Source organism: Polistes fuscatus, unplaced genomic scaffold (genome assembly GCF_010416935.1).
Source record: "Polistes fuscatus isolate 324 unplaced genomic scaffold, CU_Pfus_HIC Scaffold19, whole genome shotgun sequence".
Classification (NCBI taxonomy): domain Eukaryota; kingdom Metazoa; phylum Arthropoda; class Insecta; order Hymenoptera; family Vespidae; genus Polistes; species Polistes fuscatus.
The window spans coordinates 1973779-2001005 of NW_025113095.1; the positions used below are offsets into that span (position 1 = coordinate 1973779).

Sequence of the window (27227 nt, forward strand, 5' to 3'; positions counted from 1 at the left end):
TTCCAAGAAATGACGTCATCTGAAATTCTTGGAAATGACGTCATTTCTTGGAAAAATCCGAAATTCTTGGAAATGACGTCATTTCTTGGAATTTCTGAAATTCTTGGAAATGACGTCATTTCTTGGAAAAGTCCGAAATCGAGATACCTCCTCGCACATCATGTGATCCTGTTAACAATCTCAATTTTCGAGAAAACTTTGAAATTTTGTCGAGAAAACTTTGAAATTTTGTCGAAAATTTAATTTTGTAACAGGATCACATGATGTGCGAGGAGGTATCTCGATTTCGGACTTTTCCGAGAAATGACGTCATCAGAAATTCTTGGAAATGACGTCATTTCTTGGAAAAATCTGAAATTCTTGGAAATGACGTCATTTCTTGGAAAAGTCCGAAATTCTGGGAAATGACGTCATTTCTTGGAAAAGTCCGAAACTCTTGGAAATGAGATACCGATTCTTAATTTTTTAGTTTTGGAACTCGTATTTATGTTTAAAGTTTAGTAACTAAAAAATAACTTACCTTAACGTTGCATTATTCTATATCTTTTTTTTCTGTTCACCTGTTTGGATTTTTGGTTTGGGAATTGTTTTTTTGTAATATAAATAATTCAACAAATAATTTGATTTAATTTAAGTATATTTTATAAATTTCAATCTTGTACAGAAAGTTTCTTTTACATTTTTTTAATGTAAATTTGATTTTTAAGATAAATAAGATATAATTTATAATAATTAATTAAAAAAACATTGTACGTTGTTCTTAAACTGATGTTGTTGATCCATTGTGCGTGTTGATCCATTGAATGTGTCTTATGATTATCCTCCTAGTATCAGGAAACCTTAGAAAGAAGATAGAAATGGGTCCCATATTACGAAACTAAATTTCTCTGTGTTTCCTTATCTTCTTATTCTTAGTTTTCTTCTTCTTCTTATGCCAGGAATAATCTTTGTCAGTTTTATTAGCTTTTTATCTAAGAGAAAAAAATATAGAAAGATTAGCAAACGAGAAGAAATAAATGCTAAAACGAAGGATGCTATTGCAAAAATATTAGCACCATTCGATTCAGCGTCGTCGACTTACCTTTAGATTAATTTCCTCCTCCCTACTCCCAATTTAGGGTGCCTGGCCCTGTTTTAGTGGACTATAAGTAAAAATATAATATATATATATTTTTCTAACATAACAAAATAAGAATAAAATGTTTCATCTCTGTAATTAAATTGATATTAATACGAAAGTTGTGAATAATCAGTTAAAATAAGTTTCTGCGTATAGAGAAATTTTGGAAAATTTGCATTACAAGTAAATATTAATAGTTTCAAATTTACAATAGAAACGAATAGGAATTATTTCTATGATTTACCGTATACATGTGTACATATATATATTATTCAATTTCGATCAATGAATGAACATTTGAAATATTTAAAGTTAGATGTCCCCGATACCTGCATACTTACAGGTACGTATACGTATCATTGTCCTCAAACGTATATGTAAATAAAATACATATGTAAAAGCATGTAATAGGAGAAACTTTTAATGCAGACATAATAGCTTTAGATTTATAAGAATGACAGGAACGAGAGTAGAGAAATTAAACGTAAGGGTAAAGGTAAAGAACAGGTAGTAGTACAACTACATACCTATTGTTTTGCTAAACTACAGAGCCCTATTCTATGCTCCGCCTATCATCGATTCTATGTAGCAGCAGGCGGTGTACAACACCTGGACAGAAGAAGGAGATTCGGACACTGGCTCGTTAACGTCGACTGACTTTGAAATGCGAATGTAATACAAAGGTATAGTAAAAACCTACTGCGTTCACAGAAGAATGACAAACACCTTTGGTATACTTAAAATTCAACACGTGCCACGTTCACACACGACGACAACGACGACGGTTGTTGACCAGAGTATCTTTTTCCATCTTGTAAATCATTTCCTATGTGCTTTACGATTTTTCTACTTTTCACGCGAACACACGAGAGAAACGAAAAAGAAAAAGAAAAAGAGAAAGAAAAAGAAAAAATATAACTTTAATTTGAAGTACGAGTACGTTGTACGTTGTTAAGGTGGTACCTTAAAAATAAATACACATTGTATAAGAGGTATAAAAAGCAAACGAAAGATATCTCATATTGGTGTATGTACATACAATCTAGCGCACGATGAAAGATCACGCAAACCTTTTTATCGTTCAAACGAGGACAATAAGTTTTCGCGCGTTACCTGGAAGAGTTCTCGAATTATTCCCTTTTATCAATAGACCACACAACCAGTAATGCTGGTTTAGAAAGTACGATATCATTTGCTGCCAGCTTTATCTTTTTTTTCCTTTCTTTTTTTTTCTTTTTTTTTTCTTCTTCTTCTTTGACTCGCGTGACGATTGCCATATTTATGAGGGTAGAATGAAAGAGAAAAAGAGAGAACACAACAGAACAGCGAAGGTGGAAGGAAAGTGTATGTGTGTATGTGTATGGGGGAAAGGGGGGAAGGGGGGTTAACGCAACTAGTCTGCTCGCGCCATCTGCCATTTCTCCTATATGCACACGCACGCATATTTCGTCGTTTTTCCCTTCACCACCACCACCACCACCACCACCACCATCACCAGCAACAATACCAACACCAATACCGCATCTATTTACTTCTAACTGTAGCACACGCACGCGTACACGCCCACGCACGCGCTCGTACCATACACCTTTCACAGTTTCCTTTTTGCATTCTGCTTTTGCTCCCGTAACAGCCGCCGAGTTAAACGTATACCCAGGGAGTTGAGTAATTTCACGAAAACTGCCACCGCTGCGATCACTGTCGGTGAGCACTGCGTGACCTCTCAACGATCCCCTTTTCTCTCACACCTCCTTTACTTATTACGTTCCTTCCTTCTTCTTCTTCTTCTCTTTTCCGCTCGATTTTACGCACCCCTCTCTTCAAAGATATGCTCTCAAAAATGTCTTACTTCTGTCCTTTTATTTTCTGAGTAAAACTATTACTAGAAATTACTTAGCATGCATTACGATATTATTCTAACATCAACGTTCAAGTATATCTGTTCATTTTTATCCATAATAAATACAAGAATTTGTTGAGAATATTATAAAATTAGGATAATCAAAATCCCTTTCCGTTTCTTTTTTGTTTTTGAATTCTCCTAGACACGCGATCATATTACCCGTTCATCTTCAAACGTTTCTTTCATTTATCGTTGTCGAACGTGTCCCTCGAGTACCTCCTCCTACTACTCACTCAACGGACATTGCATTTTTTTAGTTTTGTTTTGTTTTTTTTTCCTTCCATTAAACGAATCTCCTTCGTTGCTGTGTTTCTCCCTAATCGCGTTGAAGGGACAAGGTATCCCCCGCGATATTGATTACACGCCAGCAGTCGGTATATATTCTGGCCAGTGCCCTTACTTACTTTGTCGGTAGTCACTGGAAAGAGAGAACCTTTACCACGGTTTTAACTTTCCTGTTTACATATGCGAACACTCGGGAGCCCTTTTCGGAGGGTGCTTTTCGAACTGACGCATTGGTCACGCGAAGGGATAGCTTTATGTCGACGAAATCTCGACGACACGCTGCGAAGAAGAAACGAGAGATATTCCGATGATATCGGTAGTGCTACTTTATGAAAGGATTTACATTAACTCTCTCTCTCGAAGAGAGAGAACTTTTCAAGATTTTAATCCGAGAATAAGACAAATATAAATTATAACGAAATTTTTCTACCTTTTTATTTCATTTTCGATCTTCATTTTTTCTTTTTTAACTCTTCCCATTCATTTTCCATTCTTTTCTCTATTATTAATACTTATTCCTAATTTTTTTTTCTTTCTTCTTTTTCTCCTCCCTCTTTTTCGGTTATTTTCACACGAAAACTTTTACAAACTAGATTATTTATTATTCCACCCCCGTCGAGTCTTTAATCGCGAGTAAAACAAAGTTTCTTATCTTTTCCTGAAACATTCCAAAGCATCTTTTGGCAACCCAGTTACATATTTCAGCCAATTCTATTAGCCCGCAATCAAGTATACGATAAGAACTACCGCGAAACAGAAATATATATATATATATATATGTATATGTATATACGGGGTGTAACTTTAAAACAAGGTCAAATAAGTTACATGTTTACGTAATCTTTGTTCATTGTTTTCGCGTGTCCATAGGAAAAGTTGCAACAACAGATTTCCACGTGCCTAAGTGATGATATAGAGACTTTACGTGTATACATACTGGTATAATATAGCAACATTAGCAAGGAACTAGCGAGCAAAGCCTAGGACAACGGGTATACACAATGTATCGCATTTCCTCTCGAGGATCCCTTGTAGAATCTGCTCTGGTCTCCGGTTTAACTATCGACGCAATCCGACGTGCAGAGTCAGAACGTCGTCGCATTACCCTGACAAGGGTGGTTGCGTCAGAGTATTGTGCCATACTGGGTGCATAGTTCTCTCTCCTTGCGTCTGTGTATACGTTTATGCGGGTAGATGAGGTGGGTGGGTTGGTTGGTTGGTTGGTTGGTTGGTTGGTTGGTTGGTTGGTAAGGTAGATGAGGTGGGTAAGTGGGACGGAACCACCGCGAGCTAAAGCAGAAAGCTCCACTGCGTGACCTGTCACCGTGAGCACTGGCTAGATTTATATACGCGGACGCTAACTTGTCGCATATTTACGTCGTCCTCGTCCTCGTCCTCGTCCTCGTCCTCGTCGTCGTCGTCGTCGTCGTTGGACTTTACCTAACCTCCCCCTCCTCATCCTCATCCTCCCTTCGTACTCGACTCTTTTTCAAGCTCGCCACGAACCCCACACACACGCTTCTTCCTTCCACCTTTCCCTTACCCTAACCCTATGACAAACCCTCGCGAATGTGTCGAGCCAGACCGGCTGACGCCATCGGCTTCTACTCCGACTGAAAGCCAAGCGCTGCTCTACGTCTCGACGACGACCAACCACTTTTTTCCATTCTTCTTCTTCTTCTTCTTCTTCTTCTTTTACTCTTACTTCTTCTTCTTCTTCTTCTTCCTTCCTTATGTACTATCATACCGCACGTACTATGTACATACTTAATACATAACTCCTACCCCCCTGTGCAACGCGTTCGACCGAAGTTAGGCCGACGTCGTTTATCGACCACTCCAATCCCATAACTCTTCTCTTAATGTGTACTCGTTCGAACACGATCATCCGAAATCAGAGATTTACAACTTATAACATATCGTTCTGTTTATTTAACTGTTAATCTAATCTCTCGAGTGTTTAACATTCGAACAAAACCGAATTTATTCCCTACCACAACGTTCTAATCCTATCTCTAATTCGTTTGACCAATTAACAAATTTGACTTGTACGTTTAAGAATAGAAAATTGATTGACATATCTGAAAAGCAATTAGCATGTCTGATTCTGCGTTCGTATCGATCGTTCCAATAATATGGGAATAGTTTTCTAGAGAAAAATTTCAAACGAAAAATATGATTCGTAAAGAAAAAATAGAAAGAAAACAATGATGTTATCGTCGCACTGGCTTGCTAGCTAGCTTGCTTGCTTGCTTGCTTGCTTGCTTTTTCGTCTCGTATTCTCGTTGAACGTCAGGGCGATTCCAAGCGCAACGATTGGCATGAATCGTGACTGGATGGTCCAAACAATAACGTCTCTCGCGAGCATTTCCAATCGGAATATTCCGGCTGCCTCGAAGCATTCAGAAAAAGCAGAGAGCATGTGCTACCTACCTACCCCCCTCCGTACCTTTTTTCCCGTATTTCCTTTTTCTTTTTCCCTTTTATCTTTCTGTTTCGCCATTTCTTTTCTTTCTCTTTCTATCTACATATATATAGATATAGATATATATATATATATATCTCTAATTTGTCGTCTTTCTCCTTTTTACCAAAGTATTATCGAAGATTCGTGGCGCGAATGAAAAGACACGAAAGGAGATAAACCATAGTATGTATAACTCGTGTCTGTGAAAGAAAAGGGATAATAGCTTGAGAGAAAGGACGTTGAGAAAAGAAAAAAATAATCATTGACTTTCGGAGCATTATTCGAGCGTGCTCGAATTCCCGTTTACGCGTCAGTGAAAGTTCCACAGTTGTATGAGAGAAATTATTCGAGGAATGTAATATACCTTAACATTGTATACTATTGTAATAGTATTAATAAGATATTATATACGAGTATCGTTAACAGAGATATCCAATGATATATTCAAATATTTGGATATTCGAATGGAACCGAGAAAACACAACTAATCGATCTCGTAGATGTCATCGATCCTTCGATGTAATATATCTTTAAAATCGTTTTGGAAATATTGTATAAGACAAAATGACAGTCATCGTAAAAGAAAAAAAAAAAAGGTAGACGAAAAGCATATCGATATCAATTTTCAGGAAAAGAAGGATGTTCAGTCTGCTATCCGTTAGCAACCCGTATATGAGGATGACACGAGTATCAAGAGTAAAGCAAAGAGGAACGAGAGAATGAACGAGTGAGAAGAGAGGTCCCTTGGTCTCAACAGGGAGGTTTGAGGACACAAATCGAAAACGAGGATTGCACCCCGGGGCGACGTACCCCATGACGAGTCCTTTGCTTCGTTGGCTCCAACGTTGCAACATAAAAAGAAAGAAAGGAAGGAAGAAAGAAAGAAAAGGGAGCGCAAAAAAGGGACAAAGAGAGAAAGGGACGGACAGTCGGTCGGTCGTTCCGCTTCCTCGACTACCACCACTGGCGTCCTTCGATCCGTATCTCTATGCAACGAAGTGCGTGTGTCACGCGTGCAACCAACGGAGGGGCCGCATATACGCAGGATGCACGTGCAGGGAGAGAGATAGAGAATGCGAGTAAGGCCCCCCGTTTGGGTTGCCGGAGTGGTGGGGGTAGACACACGGATGCGGAGCCTGTTTGCACGCGCTACCGTCGTGGGTCGTATCTACGCTTCGGTTTCGCTCGGAAAGTCTCGCATTCGGTTCGTTGGCACGCTATGCCGACAGGCGTAGCCTTCTCGGAGGTTAGATGCGCGTGATAATGCGATCCAAGGCAGCACGTCGTGTATTCTCCCTGGATGTTAGAGAGAGAGGGGGTTCCTTGAAAGAAACTTCCAAATGTGTAACAGAGAAAGAGAAACATTTGCCAGACCTCGGTAGCGTAGTAATAGTAGTAGTAGTAGTAGCAGCTTCTTTCTCTTCTCCCTTTCCCTCCCCCAACCCCCCTCTCACTCTCTCTCTCTCTCTCTATCGTATCATACATACATGCATATCTATATACATACATCCGACAATAAAATACGTACGGAAAGTCAGCTCACAGTCGGCACCGATAGAATAGCGGGTGTGGTACGTGACTATGTGGGATAAAATGAGAAGGTCGGTGAGAGGAAGAGGTGAAGAAGGTGGCGAGGAAGGGTGGAAGCTAGAGCGAGGAAGGAAGGAAAGGAGAGGTAGGAAAGCAAGAAGAGAGAACTGCTGCCGGAGCTAGAGAGGGAGAGAGAGAGAAACTACCATGAGAGAGGATGCGTTCGTTCCGTTATCGACCTGCAGCAGGGCGTGTCTCTCCCTCCGTTCGCCGCCGTCCGATCCGCTCACCGTTTCCCCCTTTCCCCTACCGTCACCCTTTTCTACCTCTCTCCCTCCCTCTCGTTGGTTCGTTCGTTTGGTGCACGCGCGCATGTTGGTAGCGGGATCCGACCTTCCATCGCGCACTGTCCTCTCTCACGAGAACCAGAGCAAGGGAAACGAGTCCTCTCTCTCGGAGCACTCGCGTTTCGAGGAGGAAACTCGAAACATTTTCCGTGGCACGAGTTTCATCAGTTTCCTCTCTCTCTTTCTCTCTATATATAACAGTAGAGTATACACAATAGGTATATATAAGCGATATTATGTGAACGAAGACTACGAGTTCTCGAGGCCTGTTAAAACGTCGTCATATTCGCGGTTTTTTTTTTCTTTCTAATACAACTAGCTAGCTAGCTCTCTCTTCTCTCTCCCCCCTCCCCGTCTCTCTCTCTCTCTTTTTTATTCTCTCATTGCGTACACGAGAAAACCAACGAGCGTAGTAGTAGGATACGGTACGTACATACGATCGACCGGCCTCGTTGGGTGGAGACAGGAATGGTTGAGTGGGTGGTTGGGTCGGTGGGTGGTTTGCCTGCCTACATACCTACCCACCTACCTACCTACCTACCTACCTACCTGCCTTTGGATGAGAACTAAACAAGAGGGACAAAAAAATACATAGACAAAAAAAAAAGTCAGCCGTAATCAACTTAAAGAAATGACTCAGCCAGGAATTTTTTTTTACTGGCGCTATGCGCTTAACGGTAATGTCGTCCAGCCCATCCACGCCGTGGCGTCTATTACGTGCCAGTACCACCCCCGTCCCCCCTCCCTCCTCCTACTCCCCACTTTGTAACTAACTAACGACCGATTTGCGAGATTCTTTAAACGATCTCATCGTCGTTTCACCGCCAGTTTTCTACGAGTTATCCGTTTGAAAAAGATAGAAAGTAATAAAGAAAATTTTCTTAGGAACTAAGACTCGTTATACCTTTCCTCCCCTTCCTCCCTCTTTCCCCTGCCCGTTCCCCTTCTCTCTCTCTCTCTCTCTCTTTCTGTGGAAGTTGAACTCTTATCGCAACTCTCTCACAGATCTCTCTTGGTATTATGCCGATATTTGCACACTCCTCGTCCCACCGATAACGGGTTCTCGTATCCTGAGAGAGAAATGCCGAGAATACGGGAACACTGTTCAAACAGGCGTGAACGTGGCGTGGATGGGGTGGTAGTGGAGGAAGTGGAAGTGAAGGAGGAGGAAGAAGAAGAAGAAGAAGAAGAAGAAGAAAGAGAAGATACGATAAAGGTTAGGGAGAGGTCCCTGAGATTTTCTACTTTCTCTTTCTTGATTTTGGAAAGCTTATTGTTAAATGAATGAACGAATGAATGAACGAATGAATAAACGAAGGAACGAACGAAACGTGGGTGATCCAAAAGGGAGGATAATTTTCTCGTACGCGCTCTTTTTCCTTTCCCCATTGTTTCTTTCCTTCTGTCTTCTTCTCCATGGTTTTTCTTCTTTTTTGCCCCCCTCTTTGATCTCATCGCGCGCAAAAAAAGGACAAAGAAAGATTTTGTGCCGATCTCACGGCTTCCTTTTTGCCAAGGGACAACGAGGAACATGATATTCTTTTTCTTTTGCTCGTTGCAAAGGAGGAAAGAAAAAAAAGAGAGAGAGAGAGAGAGAGATCAGTAAAGCTCTGATAGGAGACTTACAATTAGATGTAAACGCGATGATGAGAAATATTGTCCTTTCGTTCGCCGTGACGTGAGAAAAATCGCTATTGCATTCTCCTTTCTCTTGAATACTTGAACAAGTAAGATAGAAAGACAGAGGATGACAAACGGAAAGGGGGGGGAGTCAAAATGAAAGAAAAATTAAATAAAAAAAGGTATAAAAAAATAGAATTAAATCCGAACGCAAGTAGAAGTTTGAGAGAATCCAAAGTTCGATGGGCATAATACAAAAGAAGAGGAAGAAGAAGAAGAAGAAGAAGAAGATGGTGTAGGTTCGTTACTTCGTCTCGAATGGCGTCTTCTTTTAGCTCTTCCTCCCTAATTATCGTGCCTGGCATACCAACGGAGAAGAGAAACGGACTTGCCTTCCCGAGTTACACGCATCGATGTGCGACACAGGGAACAAGGGGCTGGAACAATCGTTGAAAGGGAAAGAAGGGAGGGAGGACCCGAAAGGAATCGATAAGAATGCTCACCCTAAACCGAAATCAAAAAGGATGACGATGTCAAGGATGCTGAGGGGGGACGTTATAAGCGTAATCGATTTGTCTTATACAACGCGCATCTAAACATCCTCTTCTATTCGTGTATATGTATAATACACGTAATATGTGTTGTATACACCGTGTATATATATGTGTGTGTGTGTATGTGTGTATTTATAGAAGCTATAAAAAGGTCCAATAATTACTTCGCTTGATATTATTATTTGCCCTTGAATTGTGAAGACAAAACAAAAAATAATTCGCTGCATATTATTACAAGCTAGGGGACACTAATCGTAATAAAGTAATTAAAAGAAAAAAAGGGAACAAAAAATATTAGCACGAGAGTTAGAGAGAGAGAGAGAGAGAGAGAATGAGAGGGGGGTTGGGGAGAAACAAAACAGGGGAAGAAAAGGAAAGAAAGAAAAATCAAAAAAAAAAGAAAGAGGTGCTTTAATCTTCCAACGTTTTCACTCCCACTTTACCCGAGCATTATTACCCGGTATCCACTTTCTCTCGTTGAAGGTACAAAGCTGATATCGAGATAAAAGAGAATATGCAACAAGCGATTTCTTTGAAACACGACTTTTAAACTATTACACATGCATCCAATGTATACGTATTTACGTGCATAAATACCTTTATATGTGTGTGTGTATATATATATATATATAATATGTACATATATATGATCTCTTGACGGAGGACGTTCTACAGGATTATGGAAGTAATATGTACCCCACGTACGAGCTCTTATACTTTAATAACAAGAGGAATCATCAACGAGACCGTCCATTAAAGATAAGTGCACGTGTATGTGCATACGTGTGTACGTGTCGAGTATAATATTCATCCTGTGGCAAAAAATTAGTGCGAATGACCGCAGACAAGTGCGTTTATTGGTCCAACACACACCTCGAAAACGTCTCTCTGTTTACTTCTCTTCCTCTTTCCTCCCCCCCTTCCCACCTCTCTCTCTCTCTTTCTCTCTTTCTCTCTCCCTTTCTATCTTTTTTTATTTTCTTTCATTCTTTCTTTCTTTCTTTCTTTTTCATTCTCACAACAGTCAGACGGATGAAGAGACATATTAACTCTTTCACGACCGGTAATATGGCTCTAAAGTCATTTTAACACATTTTTGACCATTAGCAAATATATTTTTTTTTATTTGCATAATGCAAGTATCGTAAGTGCAAATGTTTAAGTATATAAAACTGTGAATTAACTAACAGTGGATTTAATGTAAATCAAAATTAAAAATTCCATTAACTTTATAATTTGTATACTTCACATTCAAATTATTTATATATTATGAAAATATAAATTAATTAAATTAAAAAATAATATGTAAGAAGAGCATATGATCATACGATCAGCTGTTGAGCCCTTGTTAACAAACAAATAAAAAAATAAAAATGTCCTAGTTTTTAAAATTGACAAAAATGATTACCTTACATGATAGATACTTGGCAAATATGTAATATAGTTTAATGATCATCTATCTATGTTTTTAGTTAAACTTTAGTTACCTCTTTTTCCTCTGGTACTTCATCCAATACAAATTCACTTCGATGGTACGCACGAACATGGGTGTATAAGAGATATTATTAATCTGTAAAAGTGTTCGTGATCTTGGCGTGTCTTCTTCCCTTTTTCTCTTCCTTTTTTCTCCCTCCCTCTTTCTCTCTCTCTCTCTCTCTCTCTCCCTCTCTCTTTCCCTCTGTTTGTATATCTATCTCTGTTACTGTCTTATGCACTTCGAATGGTGCAACCGTTCAAGTCCCATGCGTCTTATTATTCTTCTAGGATCGCACGCTCCGATCTATACGATTAAGAAACGCGAGTCAATGCACCGGTACAAGGAGAGAATGCAATGCAAAAAAAAAGAAAAGAAAAAAAAAATATGTAAGGGCAGATCTTCTAGCTTCATTACATCCTCTCCTAGCTGACCAATTTCAACGAACACGATCGATACCAAACCCGGCCAACTGTTTCGAATTGTATGATCGATACAGATAAACATTTCATCGTCATCGTTCAATTGACTAAACAATCGTATTTCCTCTATGTAATCAAATTTTTCTTTCCCTTTTTTTTTTCTTTACATTTTATTTATTTTTTAAATGTCGCACGATTTTATCGAATTTAATAATACGAAAATTATAAATTTGTTACTAGATTTCTAAATATTCAATTATTAATAATTATTCGTCTATGTAAGTATCCGTGATAAAATATGAAACTTAAGCGTTATACATTTTTGTTTTCTTTTAATTTATTAATGGATAATGTATTTATATATATATATATATATATATATATTTTTATTAAGCGATGTTTTAAACAATATTTAATTTACGGCTATATCGAAAATGTATATTATTTAGTCAAATATTAAACAATCATGAATATCTCTTATATTAGGATTCATTGAAAATTGTTTGCTTTTTGAATTAATTAGGTAAAGTGCACGAACGAGACGATAGTTCCGTCGCGTTGACGATAGGCGGCACTGCAGGTAAGTTAAATGAGAGTTCGCCCTACGATGCAACGTCATACTCTGTCTCTTTTCAATGCAGTCTAGGGTTCTTTGCAGTTGGTGGGAAATACTTTGGAATTGATTAGAAAAAACTTACATGTTAACATTAAAGAACGATCACATTGAAGGATAAGCATCGATCCACGCCGAATGAATTGTATATCCTAGAAAATTTTCATTCTTTCAGGTTGTTTATACACTCGCGATTTGACAGTTCGCAGGAAACATTAAAAAAGGCATATTTCGTCTTAGTACTAGTAAGTTTAGGGTTCAACAGTACGCGCGTATTTCGCGGTCATTGACGAATTTGTCCGAACGTAACCGATGATCGACGAAGGTTGCAAATATTCGTGTGTGTTAAATATTCGTTGGTGTTCAGTTGAGGTACCTCGGCTGGGCAAAATCACGTAAAATGGAAACAGAATTTCGTTGTGGGGTTGAGGTTGATCGTTGAAAAGTGTGAACATGGGAAGGTCCAAGTTTCCGGGGAAGCCGCCGAAAACGGTGACCAGGAAACGGATTAAAGTTCTCGGTCAGCCTGAGACTGTCCAAAACGATTCGGTAACCGTCGCCGAGAACATCTACTACGGACTTTCCCTGTTCAATGAAACATTTGGTGACAACGAGAAGGTAAATTCACTGTTTTAACTTAATCAGGATATTTGCCGATCGTTCCATTGTAATTACCGACCTTAGAATTCATCGCATTTGACACTTACCATAGCGTTCGCATCGTCAGCGTCCTATCAAACGCATACGGCGTTTATATTTCAACCTCGGATAAAATTCCAATATTCGACTGTGTAATGAAGGTTAATGTTTTAGAAAGGAGTTACGGCCTCGAAGTGCTAAAGTGTTTGTCGCGTACACTGATATATTACTATCATAGAAAGTGTCAATGACTCGGTAAAAGATCCTTCATCCAGACAGTTCACAAATTGTTTTGTGTCTCCAAAGTAAATCCTCTAAATTTCATTTCTATTATTTTGTCATATTTATTATCTATTTTTTTTTCCTTCTTCTTATTTCTTTTTTTACTTTCTTATTTCTTCTTTACTTCTTTTCTTTCTATCTAACATATTATATATTTAATTAAATGTCAAAGCGCATTGTTTATCTTATAACTTGCATACGCTCAGTCGATGACTGTTGATTTCTTAGACGACTGAATGTGTATCGCATTATATTTCTTCGTTTTAGATTATTATTATTTTTTCCAGGAACATCCGCCATTCCATGGTTTTAGCACTAAAGAGGCTAATCTTTCTGTGTCTTACATAAAAACACAGCAACATGGTACAGAAACTACAAATAATAAAAATCCTTCCGTCAAGGTTAAAAATCATGTTTTACAATCTAGCTCTAATAAAGATATTACCAATGTCAAAAATTCTTCCACGGATATGGAAAATAATATAGAAAAATTATGCGATACTAATACAGAATCAAATGAAAATGTTAAGAAAGATTTAACTATATCGGATTGTAAAAAGACTACTAAGATTCATAAACCTAAAACTCGAAGAAATTGCAATAATATCAAATTTTCAAATTTTATTAAAACTCCAGTATTGAAATCGGTGAATGCTATCCTAGACCAACATCAACGTACTAGGCAACTACGTAATAGTACTGCTAAAAGATTATTACAAAGAGCAAAATCTAATAGCAGCAATGTACGTAACGCAATAGTACAGTCTGGTGATAAGTCCAATACCGTAAGAAAATTTATATTACCTATACGCAGTGCGCATTCTTCGAGAGTTATAAAACCTAATAAACGATTCATAGAAGAATTAGAAGATATTTCTGGTACAGAGCATAATGAAAATGATATTAATGTACATGTTAAAAAAGCTAGATTTGCCGTTAACAAATTAAACAATCAAGAATCAAAGTCAAAAGAGGAAAGTGTTGATTTATTAAATACTAAATTAAAAGTTGATGAGATTAAAAATAAGAGTAAAAAAATGGTTCAGCGTACAATTTCGGATAGCCAAATTACGAGTCAAACGACGAAAACTTCAACAAAATCTTCTGATTCGAGGCAAGATGTACAAGTATCTAAACCTATTGTTAAAGAAGTTAAGAAAAATAATAACACATCTGCTAAGGTAAAACTAACTAACAGCTTGTCTAATGAATCGGATGCTAAACAAGATAGCTCAGAGAATACAAGTGGAACTGTGCAGAGTCCTAAGTCAAACATCTCCAGAAACAATAAACAGACATCTGTTCCTACTAAAGTTCTTCCTGATATTAATGTTCCAAATTATGAGTCTTCCAGAGTTCAAACAAGATCGGGAACTCAGTGTGAAGTATTCAACGATACGAATATTCAAAACAATATACAAGATAATACAAAATTAACAGAAAATAATAGTACAGAAAAACAATGTTGTTTGAATAAAGATGACAAGACAGTCGAGAGTAACTCGGATAACTTTGATACGGAAAGTACTTTATCTGAAAGTGGAAGTGATCACAGTAATCATACAGAAGATGAACAATCCGAATGGTCGGGAATAAAGTTGAATGGTGGAAAAGTTATTTTAAGAAAAGCAAGATTAAAATTGGATAACAAATGTGTCGGTGGAACAGAAGGCCCATTTTCTGTAACCAATACTAATAATAATTCCAATGGAAGCACAAACCTAGGTATTTCGAGATTATTATTACATTGTTAATAAGGTCTTTGTATCTATACTTGTATGTATTATTTCCTTATTCGATTATAGGGTTGACAGGAACTATAAAATGTGGTGTTTGCGGAGCTGTACGTTTTTATAGATTCGTCAAGCAAGCAAGGAAGTTTGGAATTCACAGTTGTGAATCTTGTCGTAAATTTATTAGTAAAATGATTAAACGACAAGGTTGTGCTAAATCTACAAATAGTCCTCTTCCTTTTCTCCAATGTCACAAAGGCGACGGATTGTGTCTTGTACCACCTGTTGTTAGAAGTCATCAATGGAATCTCATGCGATGTGTTTATAAAGCTAGATGTCCAGCTTGTTGGTTAAAAATGTGTCTTAAGTGTTATAATATACCTGCTACATTGAGATCTGGTTTGAATTCCATGTTACCGCCTATAATGCGAGATCCTTTAAGTACATCAGCATTATTAGGTCAAGATGAAAGCGATTGTCAAGGACAAAAATCGTCACCTTGCAAAATAAGCTGGCCGGCGGAAGATAGTCTGGAGAAAAACTTATTCAAGTCTGCAATGAGTTGGAAGAATATTGAATTAGGTCAAAAAACTGCTTATCAGGGTACAGGTGGTTTTCTTTATACAAAACTTGAAAAATGTAAGGAAATATATTATTCAATGTTTTTTAAATAATCAAGTTCTTTAAATTTGTCTTTAAAAACTTCAAATTCATTGATAAACTTGTTAATTGCAGTTGATGCTGTAATGAGTACATCCCCAAGTAAAAAGAGAAGAAAGCATAATCGAATTAAAGTTCGGAAGAAAATAAAAAATCCTATACTTCCTTCGCCGCAGATAAATCACCGTCCACAACCTCTTAGGCAGAAACTTGAATTGAAAGGACCAAGAGTAAAGCATGTTTGTCGGAGTGCAAGCGTTGCTCTTGGACAACCAATAGCAACTTTTCCTTCTTTGGATAGTAAAGAAGAATCTGAAAATAATAGCCCTAGTCTGAAGACAGCTACAAAACAAACTAATGTGGTTGATAAGAAAAACGATAATACGAAAGAAAAAGAAGTCTGCAAGGATAATGATGAAAATAATCAGAATACGAATATTATTACGGTACAACAATCTTATTCGAAAAGGGAAAATCACAGCAAAATATCTCAATTTCTAATCTTTCAATGGTAAACGCATTTAACTTCTATCATCTAAAGAAATCTTGATGCATATACTAAATAGAAAGATTTTGACTTACAGATTTCAAAAACCAATCTTGAAACATCACACACAGTGTCTATAGACTTCTGGGAGCAATACGATCCTGCAGAAGTTGGAGCTAAAGGTTTTGCTCTTATTGGTTCGGAATTATTTTATGTTCCTGCCATTTGTTTCCTTTGCGGGAGTGCCGGGAAAGAACCAGTATGTATAAAACATTTAATTAATATGTTATTTAATGTGTTATATAGTGCAATGTTCTTTTATGTATTCATTTGTTCCAGTTGATTTACTGTCAATGTTGTTGCGAACCATATCACGCTTTTTGTTTGGAACCCAGTGATTGGAGTATTTGTTCTCAACCAAATTGGTGCTGTCCAAGGTGTACAATATGTCAATCCTGCCATTTAAGATTTGGTCCAAAATTATCTTGCATTCGTTGTCGTCAGTCATTTCATCACACGTGTCTTTTAAAATCTGGTATTAGTTCTAGACTTTATAGTCCGGATAGACCTTATGTGTGTCAAAGTTGCATCAAGTGTAAAAGTTGTGGTAGCGAAGGCGTAAACGTTCACGTAGGCAATTTACCTTTATGTTCTATGTGCTTTAAATTGAGGCAACAAGGAAACTATTGCCCATTATGTCAAAAATGTTACAATGAAAATGATTTCGATACTAAAGTAAGTATTATAAGTAAATTCAAATTGCGAGTGAATCGTTACTTTTTTTTTTTTCTCAATTATAAATGATTAAAAATATATTTTCAGATGATGGAGTGCAGTGAATGTTCTTGCTGGGTACACGCTCGTTGCGAAGGTCTCTCCGATGAGAAGTATCAGATTCTTAGTTATCTTCCAGATTCCATTGAGTTTACCTGTCAGCAATGTTCTGACAATCCAAACTCCGTTTGGAAAAATGCAGTTGAAGCAGAACTCAAAGCTGGACTCATTGGTGTTATTAAATCATTGAGTAAGAATCGGAAGGCTTGTGCCGCATTAAAGTGGAGTCCAAAAAAAGAATGTCTTTGTAAATCCATTTCAACCACTAAGAAAATAGATCTTCCCGAAGAAAAGGCTGCTGAAATAAATGGTACAAATAATAAAGAGATTACTACATCGGATGAATCTGATGACGTAACTGGGAGTGCAGAACATAGTTCGGTTTCCAGTTTGAAATCTGATTTATCAAACAAATCTGAATTGGAAGAACAACCAATGGAAGGATCAACGAGAAAAGGCTTGCGTCGTCTTCGACAAAAGTTTCACTTGAAAGAATGTACTGTAAGGGTGAAGAATTGTATTCCTAAGGATACACCAGAAATTGATAAAAAAGATCCAATTCGTAATCAGGAATCCACTAATGAGAAATTAAGTGAAGTTACAGATTGTCATTGTATGGAACAACAAATTATTGTGAGACCATCGCCCACGTTAATGACTGTAAAACAAAAAGTTAATAATAACGAGTATAAATCGTTGGCCCAATTTCACGCAGACATGGAGCATGTAATTAACCGTACTGATATTAAAGATTTGATAGATGCATATCACGAAACTTTACAAGAAGTATTTCCATGGTTTGTACCGAAAAATTCTAAAGCTGATCATAAGATTGGTGGCGTACCGACTCCGATTATAGATACTGATGAAAATAATGATTCGTTGGTACCAAAACCGGACGATTCTATGGTGAATACAAACAAAGAAGAAATAGTAAAAGGTTCTAAAGCTGTTGTAACAAAACCATTGAATTCATATAACACTCATCAAGAAGATAGCAGGTCGTGCTGTTTGTGTAAAGGATTAGGTGATGGTCAAGAAACGAAGGAAGGCAGACTTCTATACTGTGGCCAAAATGAATGGGTCCATGCAAATTGTGCATTATGGTCGAATGAAGTATTTGAAGAAATTGATGGTTCCCTGCAAAACGTTCACAGTGCTATTTCAAGAGGACGTTTACTTCGTTGCAGTGAATGTGGTAAAAAAGGAGCGAGCATAGGATGTTGCGCAAAAAATTGTAACAACACTTTCCATTATCCTTGTGCAAGAAACATAGGTCTTGCTTTTAATGATGACAAAACAGTATTTTGCTTTTTGCATTTAAACAACTCGACGCATAAACCGCTGCATAATGAAGCTGATTTTAGTTTAAAAAGACCAGTATACGTGGAACTCGATCGTAAGAAGAAAAAATATGTGGAACCAAATAAAGTTAAAGTGATGATCGGTTCGTTAATAATTGATTGCTTAGGTACGATAGTACCAGAATTTTCTGATACAGTTGAAAAAATAATACCTTGCGATTATAAATGTTCAAGGCTATACTGGTCCACTGTAAATCCATTTAAAATTGTAAGATATTATATTAGAACGTACGTGCAAGTATTTGTGCCAGAAGTATCAGCTGATTTAGAAAATAACATTACCATTGATCATTCCAAAGAGCAAAGGAAGGAAGATCTGTCAATAGATAAACATAAAGTTGAATATTTAGCTGTAAAACAAACTTTGGATGCATTATTGGACACCGTATGTAGTAAAGAAGTCGATGAAAATTTAGCTGAGCAAAATAACACAGATTTGTTACCTCCTGAATTAGAAGAAGCTATTTTTGAGGATTTACCCCATGATTTGTTGGATGGAATTTCGATGCAAGATATTTTTCCGAAAATGACGATTGAAGATTTTTTAACTATGGATTTAAAGAATGATGGTACTTTCACCAACGATTTATTTAAAGATGACATGTTACCTTCTGAAGTAGCAGAATCGTCTAAACCGGTAGAAAATAAAATTTCAAAAATGGATCCCTCCTTATTGGAATTAGGAACGCATAACGATCTGTGGGTACATTTAGAAGCAAAGACTTCTGTTCAAGATTTTATGGATGATTTATTTAATTCTAAAAGTCAAAAACGTGGTGGTAGGGAATTAAAACGTTCCAAATCAGAAGTAATATCAAATAATTCATTAATAGTTGGAGGTCCGAGGCATCATCAGAGATCTTGCAGTCTTACTTGGAGTTGCAAATTGGATAATACTTATGGTCCTAGTATAAAAAGGAGAAAATTACCTAGAAACGCAGCAGGAAAGTCTACTGAAACTAGCGTAATGGTACTTGATGCACAAAATGAACATACGTCTATGATTCATGAATTGCGAATTCCTGAAAGTATAATGGTTACTGTAGGCAGAGCAAATACTCCTAATATTATATCTGATTCGGTACGAGAAATAAAATATTGTATCGAGGATTCGAGTGGTATCAATCGTCATGTCTTACCTTCGAGGGAAGATGGAAAAGAACATAAAAGACTCTTTTGGCATACGAGACAACAGCCTCGTATATTACAGGTAGATGGTTCTGCTGATCCAAGTAGCGCTAGCGAATGTAGTTCTCCTGAATATAATATAGAAGATAAAACATCTTTGGAAAGATCTGAACACTTATCGATTCCTCAATTGGATGGTATCAACGACGAATCTTCGTGTGATGATAGCGAGTGGATCTTATCCAAGGAAAAAGATTTAAATTTGTTTATACATCCTTCAAATGTACAAAATTCACGAAGAATTTTTGGTCTCCTCAGGTCACATTTATCCCATAATGATATGCGAAAAGAAAACGACAAAGATCATTTTTCTCATATTTCAAAATCTATGCAGCATAAAACGAATTTTTTCAAAGGTAAAGATCTTAAATTAAATTTACAAATTCCGCAATTGGATGGAGCTGATGACGTTTCTAGCGACGATGAATGTATATCTCCTAAACATAATGAGAATGATATAACTAATGTGATTCCACATTATAATCCACCAATCGATCACACTGAGAAACCTGTAACTTGTGAAAGATGTCGTTGCACGTACAGAACGCAAGATAGTTATAATAGACATCTAATTAACTGTGATATTATGATTACAAGCGATAGTGATTCTGAAATAATGGATAATAAACTAGCGTCTCCAGATTCTAGATTTTCTCCAAATATTGGATCGGTATCTCCACAATTTATAACTCTTTCTCCATCAGAAGGGCATACACTTTCATCAGAATATACCGAAATACAAGCTACATCACCTATAGAAGCTTCTGTACCATCTCCCCATCCAGGAATTCAAATAGAACCAATTGCTCAAGCAATTATTACACCGCAATTACATACTCGCGCTACCGTAGAAACTGTTCATCAAACAGTATTAACGTCTAATGACATGATTGTGCAGACTCAATATACTAGAACAACAGCGACATTACCAAATGCCACAGTATTACCTCAAGAAAGTACTGTTCAGATAACAGAAATAACAGATCCTCCATCGATTTCCAATGATTCTTGTATCACACAAACTTTGGTAAATATGCCAATAAGTTCTCCAGATAGTACAAGTTCTCAAAGCGTTCCAAGTCCGCAAGTATCGCCAACTTTTTCATCTACTGGCGTACAAACAGCAACAAATGATGGATCATTAACTAATATTCAAATATCAAGAGTAACAAAATCAAAATCGCCTCGTGCTGCTAGACCTCGTGCAAAAAACATCAAATCCCATGTTATAAAAAATTCCGTACAGTCTCATAACGGACCTACTAGACTTCAACCAATGCAGGCTAGCACTCCTGTAATTCAGTTGCAACAAGCTCAAAGACCTAATGGCCCAACAGTAATCTTGCAACAAGTTCCTTCGCCGAGTATTATGTCTGCATATGTTGAAACTCTACAACAACAAACTGGACAAAATTTGCAATATATAACTGCAATCAGTGGCCAACATGAAACTGGATATAAACCACAATTTATAACAACTAATCAGTTAGTTCCGGGTACATACATACAAACACCATCCGATAATTTACTGGCGTTGCAAAATGGAGGAATATCAATATTACCAAGTGTACAAATTGCACAGACCCAACCAACAGTTTTGGGAACTATCATACAACAACAACCAAGTGCAATACAATGCGGTGTAATATCATCTGAACAGTTATTATTGAGTTCTACTCCAACATTAGAAATGTTTACAGATTCAACAGGAAGTATGTTTGTTTCTAATCAGCCCATGTATTATGGTTTAGAAACAATAGTGAGCAATACTGTAATGTCTTCGAGTCAATTCATGACTGGAGCAGTACCTCAAGTCTTAGCAAGCAGTTATCAGACAACAACGCAAGTTTTTCAAGCTTCTAAACTTATGGAACCTATTGTAGATGTTCAATCTGTTTCTGGAGTACCCACTGTAACAGCAGTGGAAGCAGTACCGAACATACCAGGTGTACCTAATGTAACAGGATTGCCTACTGTGCCGAGTGTACCTACAGTACCTGCTGTACCTAGCATACCTAGCATACCTAGCGTATCTAGTGTACCTAGCATACCTAGTGTACCTAGTGTACCCAGTGTACCCACTGTACCCAGTGTACTGAGTGCACCTACCGCACCTAGCGTAGCTACTGTACCTAATATGCCTAGTTTACCAAATGCATCAAATGTACAAGCCATGGGGAATGTACCGAGCGTATCGGCGGTAACTGGTGTACCTGGTGGTTATGTCGTGGTCAGTCAGCATACACCAGTACTAGATACTGTTGTAACACCACAAATCAATATTCCTGCTTCTATCGAACAAAATTTTGCTTCTATCGCATGTAATTCTATATCGCCGTCACCCTGTAGGACAGTAGTAGAAGCATTAGCAGATCCAGTGCAAATATCAGATGTATGTTCGCCTGAAACTCCTATTACGATTACACCAAGAATAACATCGCCTCCTAAACCCTTACAACAGACAATGCCAACTATTCCAAGAGTTGCCGTGCGTCCAAGTCCCGCTTCACATCCAGGCATACAATTGAATTGTGGATCATGGAAGATTACCGAACAAAAAGAAACGACATCGTTCGATACGGAACAAATTATTAGTAACAGTGTCAGACCATATTTTGATTCAAAACATGTATCAGAAAATACCAGCATGATAAAGGCTAGCATATCATCTAAAATACTGCCCTTACCTAATCATTGCATAACACAAAGGAATATAATTGTAAATAAGTTGAATCATGATGTAAATAATGTGCATAATAGTTATAGCAGTAATGTATCAAATTCTAATGGTATCAATGTAAGCACGAGTAGTAATCCAGTTGTAACTAGTTGTAATCTTCAAAATAAAATAACAATGTCTATGAGCAATGTACCAACGAGCAGACCCATGAATAGGGTCTTGCCAATGCAAGCTGTTACACCGAAACAAGATCTTATCAAACCTGTAGAAAAAGACGAAATCGTTATGGAAGAACCAACCAAACCTATTATAAAGCCACCTATTGAACTAACAAATGCAGAATCTAAGAAACAGATCATTGAAAGCATCGTTCCAATCAAAAAATCTGAAAACGAAGTTAACAGTATAACGGAAACACAGAAATTAAGCACAGAGACAGTAGAAAAAGTTAAAGATAATCTCAAATTGGAACTCGATAAAGAGAAATTACATAGCACCTCGTTAAAGATCGTATTGCAAAAGCAATTACAAGATGGTTCCTACAAGATTAGGCACAATATGAAAGCAATAACGCAAAATAAAAAATCCCCGCAAGTAACATCAGTAGAGATATTACCGACAAAGCAAGTACCACAAATAACGTCCTTACAACTTTTACCGATTAAAACATTTACGTTGAAAACGAATAAGATAGATGAAAAAGTTAAAAGTATAGATAACAAAGTGAATGTATTGAAGAAAAGTCCTCCAGTTGCCGTGAAAAAGCCTAGAATAATCACAAAGTCGATGAAACTTCCTCAGAAAGAAACTCCGAATCCACAAACACAGAAAAGTTGTTCAAAAGGGCCAAATCTGATGTATGAAATCAAATCTCAGGATGGATTTACGCATACTGCATCTTCGATGTCCGAGGTATGGGATATGGTTTTCCAAGCTGTGCAAAATGCTCGAAAGGCTCATAATTTGCCTCCTTTACCGTATAATCCTCTTTCTGAAAATCTCGGATTAGAAAATAATGCGACAGTATATCTAGTCGAGCAGTTACCAGGTGTCAATAGATGCACTAAATATAAACCCAAATTTCATAATTTGACACCAGCAATATCCAGCGAAACGGATAATGATCTTTTAGCAGCATGTGATAATGGTGCAGCTCGCGCGGAACCATTTAAGGGTAGAAAAGTGCACGACATGTTTAGTTGGTTGGCATCAAGGCATAGGCAGCAACCAAAAATGATTGCTATCTCGGAAGCAGAATCAAGGTAATAATAATGCAAATATGTTCATTTTCAATATGTAAGAATTTTCAATATGTACGCGCACATTTAAATACAAATTTTATTTATATAGACGGGTAACGAGCACAAATTTACCAATGGCGATGCGCTTTAGGATACTCAAAGAAACATCTAAAGAATCTGTTGGAGTGTACCATTCCCACATACACGGAAGAGGTCTTTTCTGTTTGAGAGACATCGAGGCTGGAGAAATGGTCATTGAGTATGCAGGAGAGGTAAATGAATATAAACAATTATTTTTTACATAACACATTATACAGGATGATTCGCGTAATTTGCATAGTTCAAATAACTTTTAAATTATGCTTAAATATAAAATTTACGTGTTTTCAAGCAGGGACAAATGACGGCATATCAGCTTTTCTTGTAAATAGAGAGAGGGGTTTAAAAAAATGTTCAAATTCTAAATAAATAAATGACAAAAACGGCGCGTGGACTTATTGGACGCTTACTGACTCACTCTGCATGCTAATAAATATATAATATTCAAATGATTTGCTTAGGTAATTCGTGCATCCTTGACGGACAAGCGAGAGAAATACTATGACAGTAAAAATATCGGATGTTACATGTTCAAAATCGACGATCATCTAGTTGTGGATGCCACAATGAAAGGAAATGCAGCAAGGTTCATTAATCACTCATGCGAGGTATATACTTTAATTTCATTCTTATGAATCAAATCATATGTATATGAATGGGAATAATTTGATTTCATTTCGTAATATGAAATAATAATAAAACATAGATACAATTTATATATAAATTTATATTACAGCCAAATTGTTATTCAAGAGTGGTAGACATCCTAGGTAAAAAACATATTTTAATCTTTGCACTCCGACGCATCGTTCAAGGAGAAGAATTAACGTACGACTACAAATTTCCATTTGAGGATATCAAGATACCATGTACCTGTGGTTCTCGCAGGTGTCGCAAGTACCTCAACTGAGACTATGTGTAAAAATTACGCAAACAAACAACCATGAGATAGAAAGATACAGAGAAAGAGATAGAGAGAAAGAGAGAGAGAGAGGGGAGAGATAAAGATAAAGATAAAGATAAAAAGAGAAAGAAAGAGAAATATGTGCTATAATTACGCGCGCTTTGAATATAGAATTCATTTTATTGAAGGTTATTCATTTGAACGTCAAACTATTTTCACAGAGAATAGCAGCTTTTTATTACTACAAAGAGAAAGTAGATATGCGCTATGAGATTGATTTAGAGGGCCAGCTACAGAGTGTGAAAAATGGCGTTTACGACAATGTTACTTTAGACAACTACGTTCGGTAGTTGATTTAAGGACTATACTTATAGCAATAAATGATTCAACGTGTCCCGCTTTCATACCTAAAGAGTCTTGCGTGTTGGAAAACACTTGAGACTCTTGAAAGTGTTATATTATTCACGCCTGTGCTTTTCTGCACGATTTAGGCTTTACACATTGTCTATTATTGAGGCTTAAGTGTACAAGTTGTCGTACACTTTACACTAAATGTAAGTCTTTTTAATCATCATTTAATCGTCTTACGTGTGTTTTTATTACACAGATATCTGAATGTGATTATAACGATTATTCAAGTATATAACATTTTTCGATTTTCCTCTAGAACGAATCGGACCAAGCTAAAAAAAGATAGTGTATCATCGATGTACTGTTTGTAGGAGATGCACCATACATTTTTTAACAGCACAACGTACATGACAATTCGAACTTGTTTCCCGAATCAAGAAAGAAATGCGATTAATATATTCGTGTATTATACGTAACTACGAGAAGAGGATCGAGGGTAACTTAACAAAGAATTTTAAAGTGACTGTTTTAAACAGCAGATAAATAATCTCTACAAATTGAAATTTAAATGCATATTTAAAATAGCGTGAGCGACGTTATATTTTTTTTTCTTCTATTATTTTATTTAAATTTTTCTTTTTCTTGTTTTTTTTCTTTTTTTGTTTCTATTTTGTTTTCTCTTCGCTTTGTTTTTAATTTTGTTTAACTATCTTTCCTTTTGTCTTTTGTAAATTTCAATTTAGTGTACAGTGTATGATTAACTTTTATGACCTCCCGTGTCTGTTGTAGGGCCGCGGATTTCAAATATTCTCTTGTAAATTATGTAATTGTAGATTAGATATCATCTTAATGTAAGTAAAAAAAAAAAAAGAATCGCATAAGAGCCGTTTTAAATGAAATTAGGATCGTAATTATTAAGGAGAGAGAGATACAGAATGGCAAGAAAAGACAGTACCTATCGCGGGATACTGTTTGGAGATGTACCTACTTTGGCAGACATTGATAATTGATACTTTTAAGTCTTTCTAGTAGTCGTAGAAAGACCCGATGATGGGAATCTCGTTTAACGAGTTATTTACAGTTTTACTTGCTTTTTTATCGTAAGAAAACAACAACAACAACTATTATTATTGTACGCGCAATATCATTTTAATGTCTTTTCCGCAGAGTTTTTAAATAACGCATCTACATGTATTGTGCTTCCACCTTTTCAACGATATACATATATATTGTAAATCCTATTGATTTATTTTGTGATATATCGATGAACGCAAAGCTAAGATAAATTAAGCAGGTAGAAGCAACTTTATTTTACAGATGCTTGATAGAAGTATTATGATATTTCTAGATTATTCTATAGTCATTTTTAATGTGAAAGTGATTTTATTCACTTAATCAAAGCTTATCCGACACACACCACGTACACATACATACACATATATACACGCATGTATACATATATACATAAACATATGCATAAATATCTCTTTATATATATATATATACACATCATACATACATACATACATACATACATAATAATTATGTTCGCAATGTATGTACACGATCACGGTGGTTCTTTATTAATAAGCATTACTAGAATACATCTAGCAAATATTTCTGCAATGTTTTCCCATAGTGGGGAAAAAAGAAAAGAAGGAGAAAAGAAACGAAGAAAGAAATGAAGAAAGAAAGAAGGAAAGAAAGAAGAAAAGAAAGAAAGAAAGAAAGAAAGAAAAAAAAAAAGAAATGTTAAATGTGTAGCGTGTCCTTCATGGGAACGTATTTCATATTTTTACGGACACTCCGTAGAATCACTTCTTATATCGCGAAACGCAATTTTGCCTTACCTTTAACGTACCTACGCTTTAACCCGGTGATACATTTAGATACGTCCCAATTACTCGGATTCAAGCTTTGAGAATCGCAAATGCATTATATTATAATGATGCATCCATTATAATGCGTAAAAAAGAAAGTATTTTAGTGTGCGATCAATCAATTTCTGCCGAGGTGTGGTAGTCCCTTATATTTGGTGCTCTCGTGGACACCGTTAAGTGCACTTTTTCATGAAAAAAATGGCCTAGAGTAAGAGATATAGTAGGATGCAGTGGAAGTGTTTGATAATAAATAATAAGAAATGCGTTATATGATGAATACCGATCGCGAATTATTTAATGAAGTAATATAAAGGATAAATAAAAACGGCAGGAGCATTATTTCTATCGAACGAATAATGTAAGCCGCGTTAACATTCTAATCGGCCTGGTTTGGTACAAAATGTGTATGCTGAGTTGTAAAAAGTTTATAAAAACAAGGTAAAAAATGGGAACTAGTTCTGGTCACGAGAAAAATATTGCCATTTCTTTATTTTTTTTTTTTATTTTTTATATTATATATAAATTTTTTCTTTTTGTTTCCTTTCTTTTA

The 27227-nt window shown here is 36.5% G+C and overlaps 1 protein-coding gene and 4 long non-coding RNA genes across 5 annotated transcripts; 2 read left to right on the forward strand and 3 right to left on the reverse strand.

The window, feature by feature from the left end:
- Window positions 1–915: 915 nt before the first annotated feature.
- LOC122515655 lies at window positions 916–1903 on the reverse strand. The gene is made up of 3 exons (XR_006303330.1): window positions 1821–1903; window positions 1648–1729; window positions 916–1142 (listed from the first exon to the last, which is right to left on the reverse strand). It is a non-coding gene; the product is annotated as an uncharacterized LOC122515655 (long non-coding RNA).
- Window positions 1904–2746: 843 nt separating this feature from the next.
- On the forward strand, window positions 2747–6642 carry LOC122515656. Its single transcript, XR_006303331.1, has 2 exons — window positions 2747–2824; window positions 6405–6642. It is a non-coding gene; the product is annotated as an uncharacterized LOC122515656 (long non-coding RNA).
- A 4160-nt stretch (window positions 6643–10802) lies between these two features.
- LOC122515657 lies at window positions 10803–11421 on the reverse strand. The gene is made up of 2 exons (XR_006303332.1): window positions 11314–11421; window positions 10803–10900 (listed from the first exon to the last, which is right to left on the reverse strand). It is a non-coding gene; the product is annotated as an uncharacterized LOC122515657 (long non-coding RNA).
- A 56-nt stretch (window positions 11422–11477) lies between these two features.
- LOC122515654 lies at window positions 11478–12542 on the reverse strand. Its single transcript, XR_006303329.1, has 2 exons — window positions 12421–12542; window positions 11478–11606 (listed from the first exon to the last, which is right to left on the reverse strand). It is a non-coding gene; the product is annotated as an uncharacterized LOC122515654 (long non-coding RNA).
- Window positions 12543–12664: 122 nt separating this feature from the next.
- Window positions 12665–24523, forward strand: LOC122515653 (histone-lysine N-methyltransferase trithorax). The gene is given in 11 exon segments (XM_043633054.1): window positions 12665–12953; window positions 13544–14981; window positions 15062–15628; window positions 15725–16108; window positions 16111–16160; window positions 16234–16395; window positions 16476–16871; window positions 16959–23464; window positions 23553–23715; window positions 24004–24150; window positions 24279–24523. Coding segments are annotated over 11 exon segments (10152 nt in total). The 5' UTR covers window positions 12665–12788; the 3' UTR covers window positions 24453–24523.
- Window positions 24524–27227: the final 2704 nt, after the last annotated feature.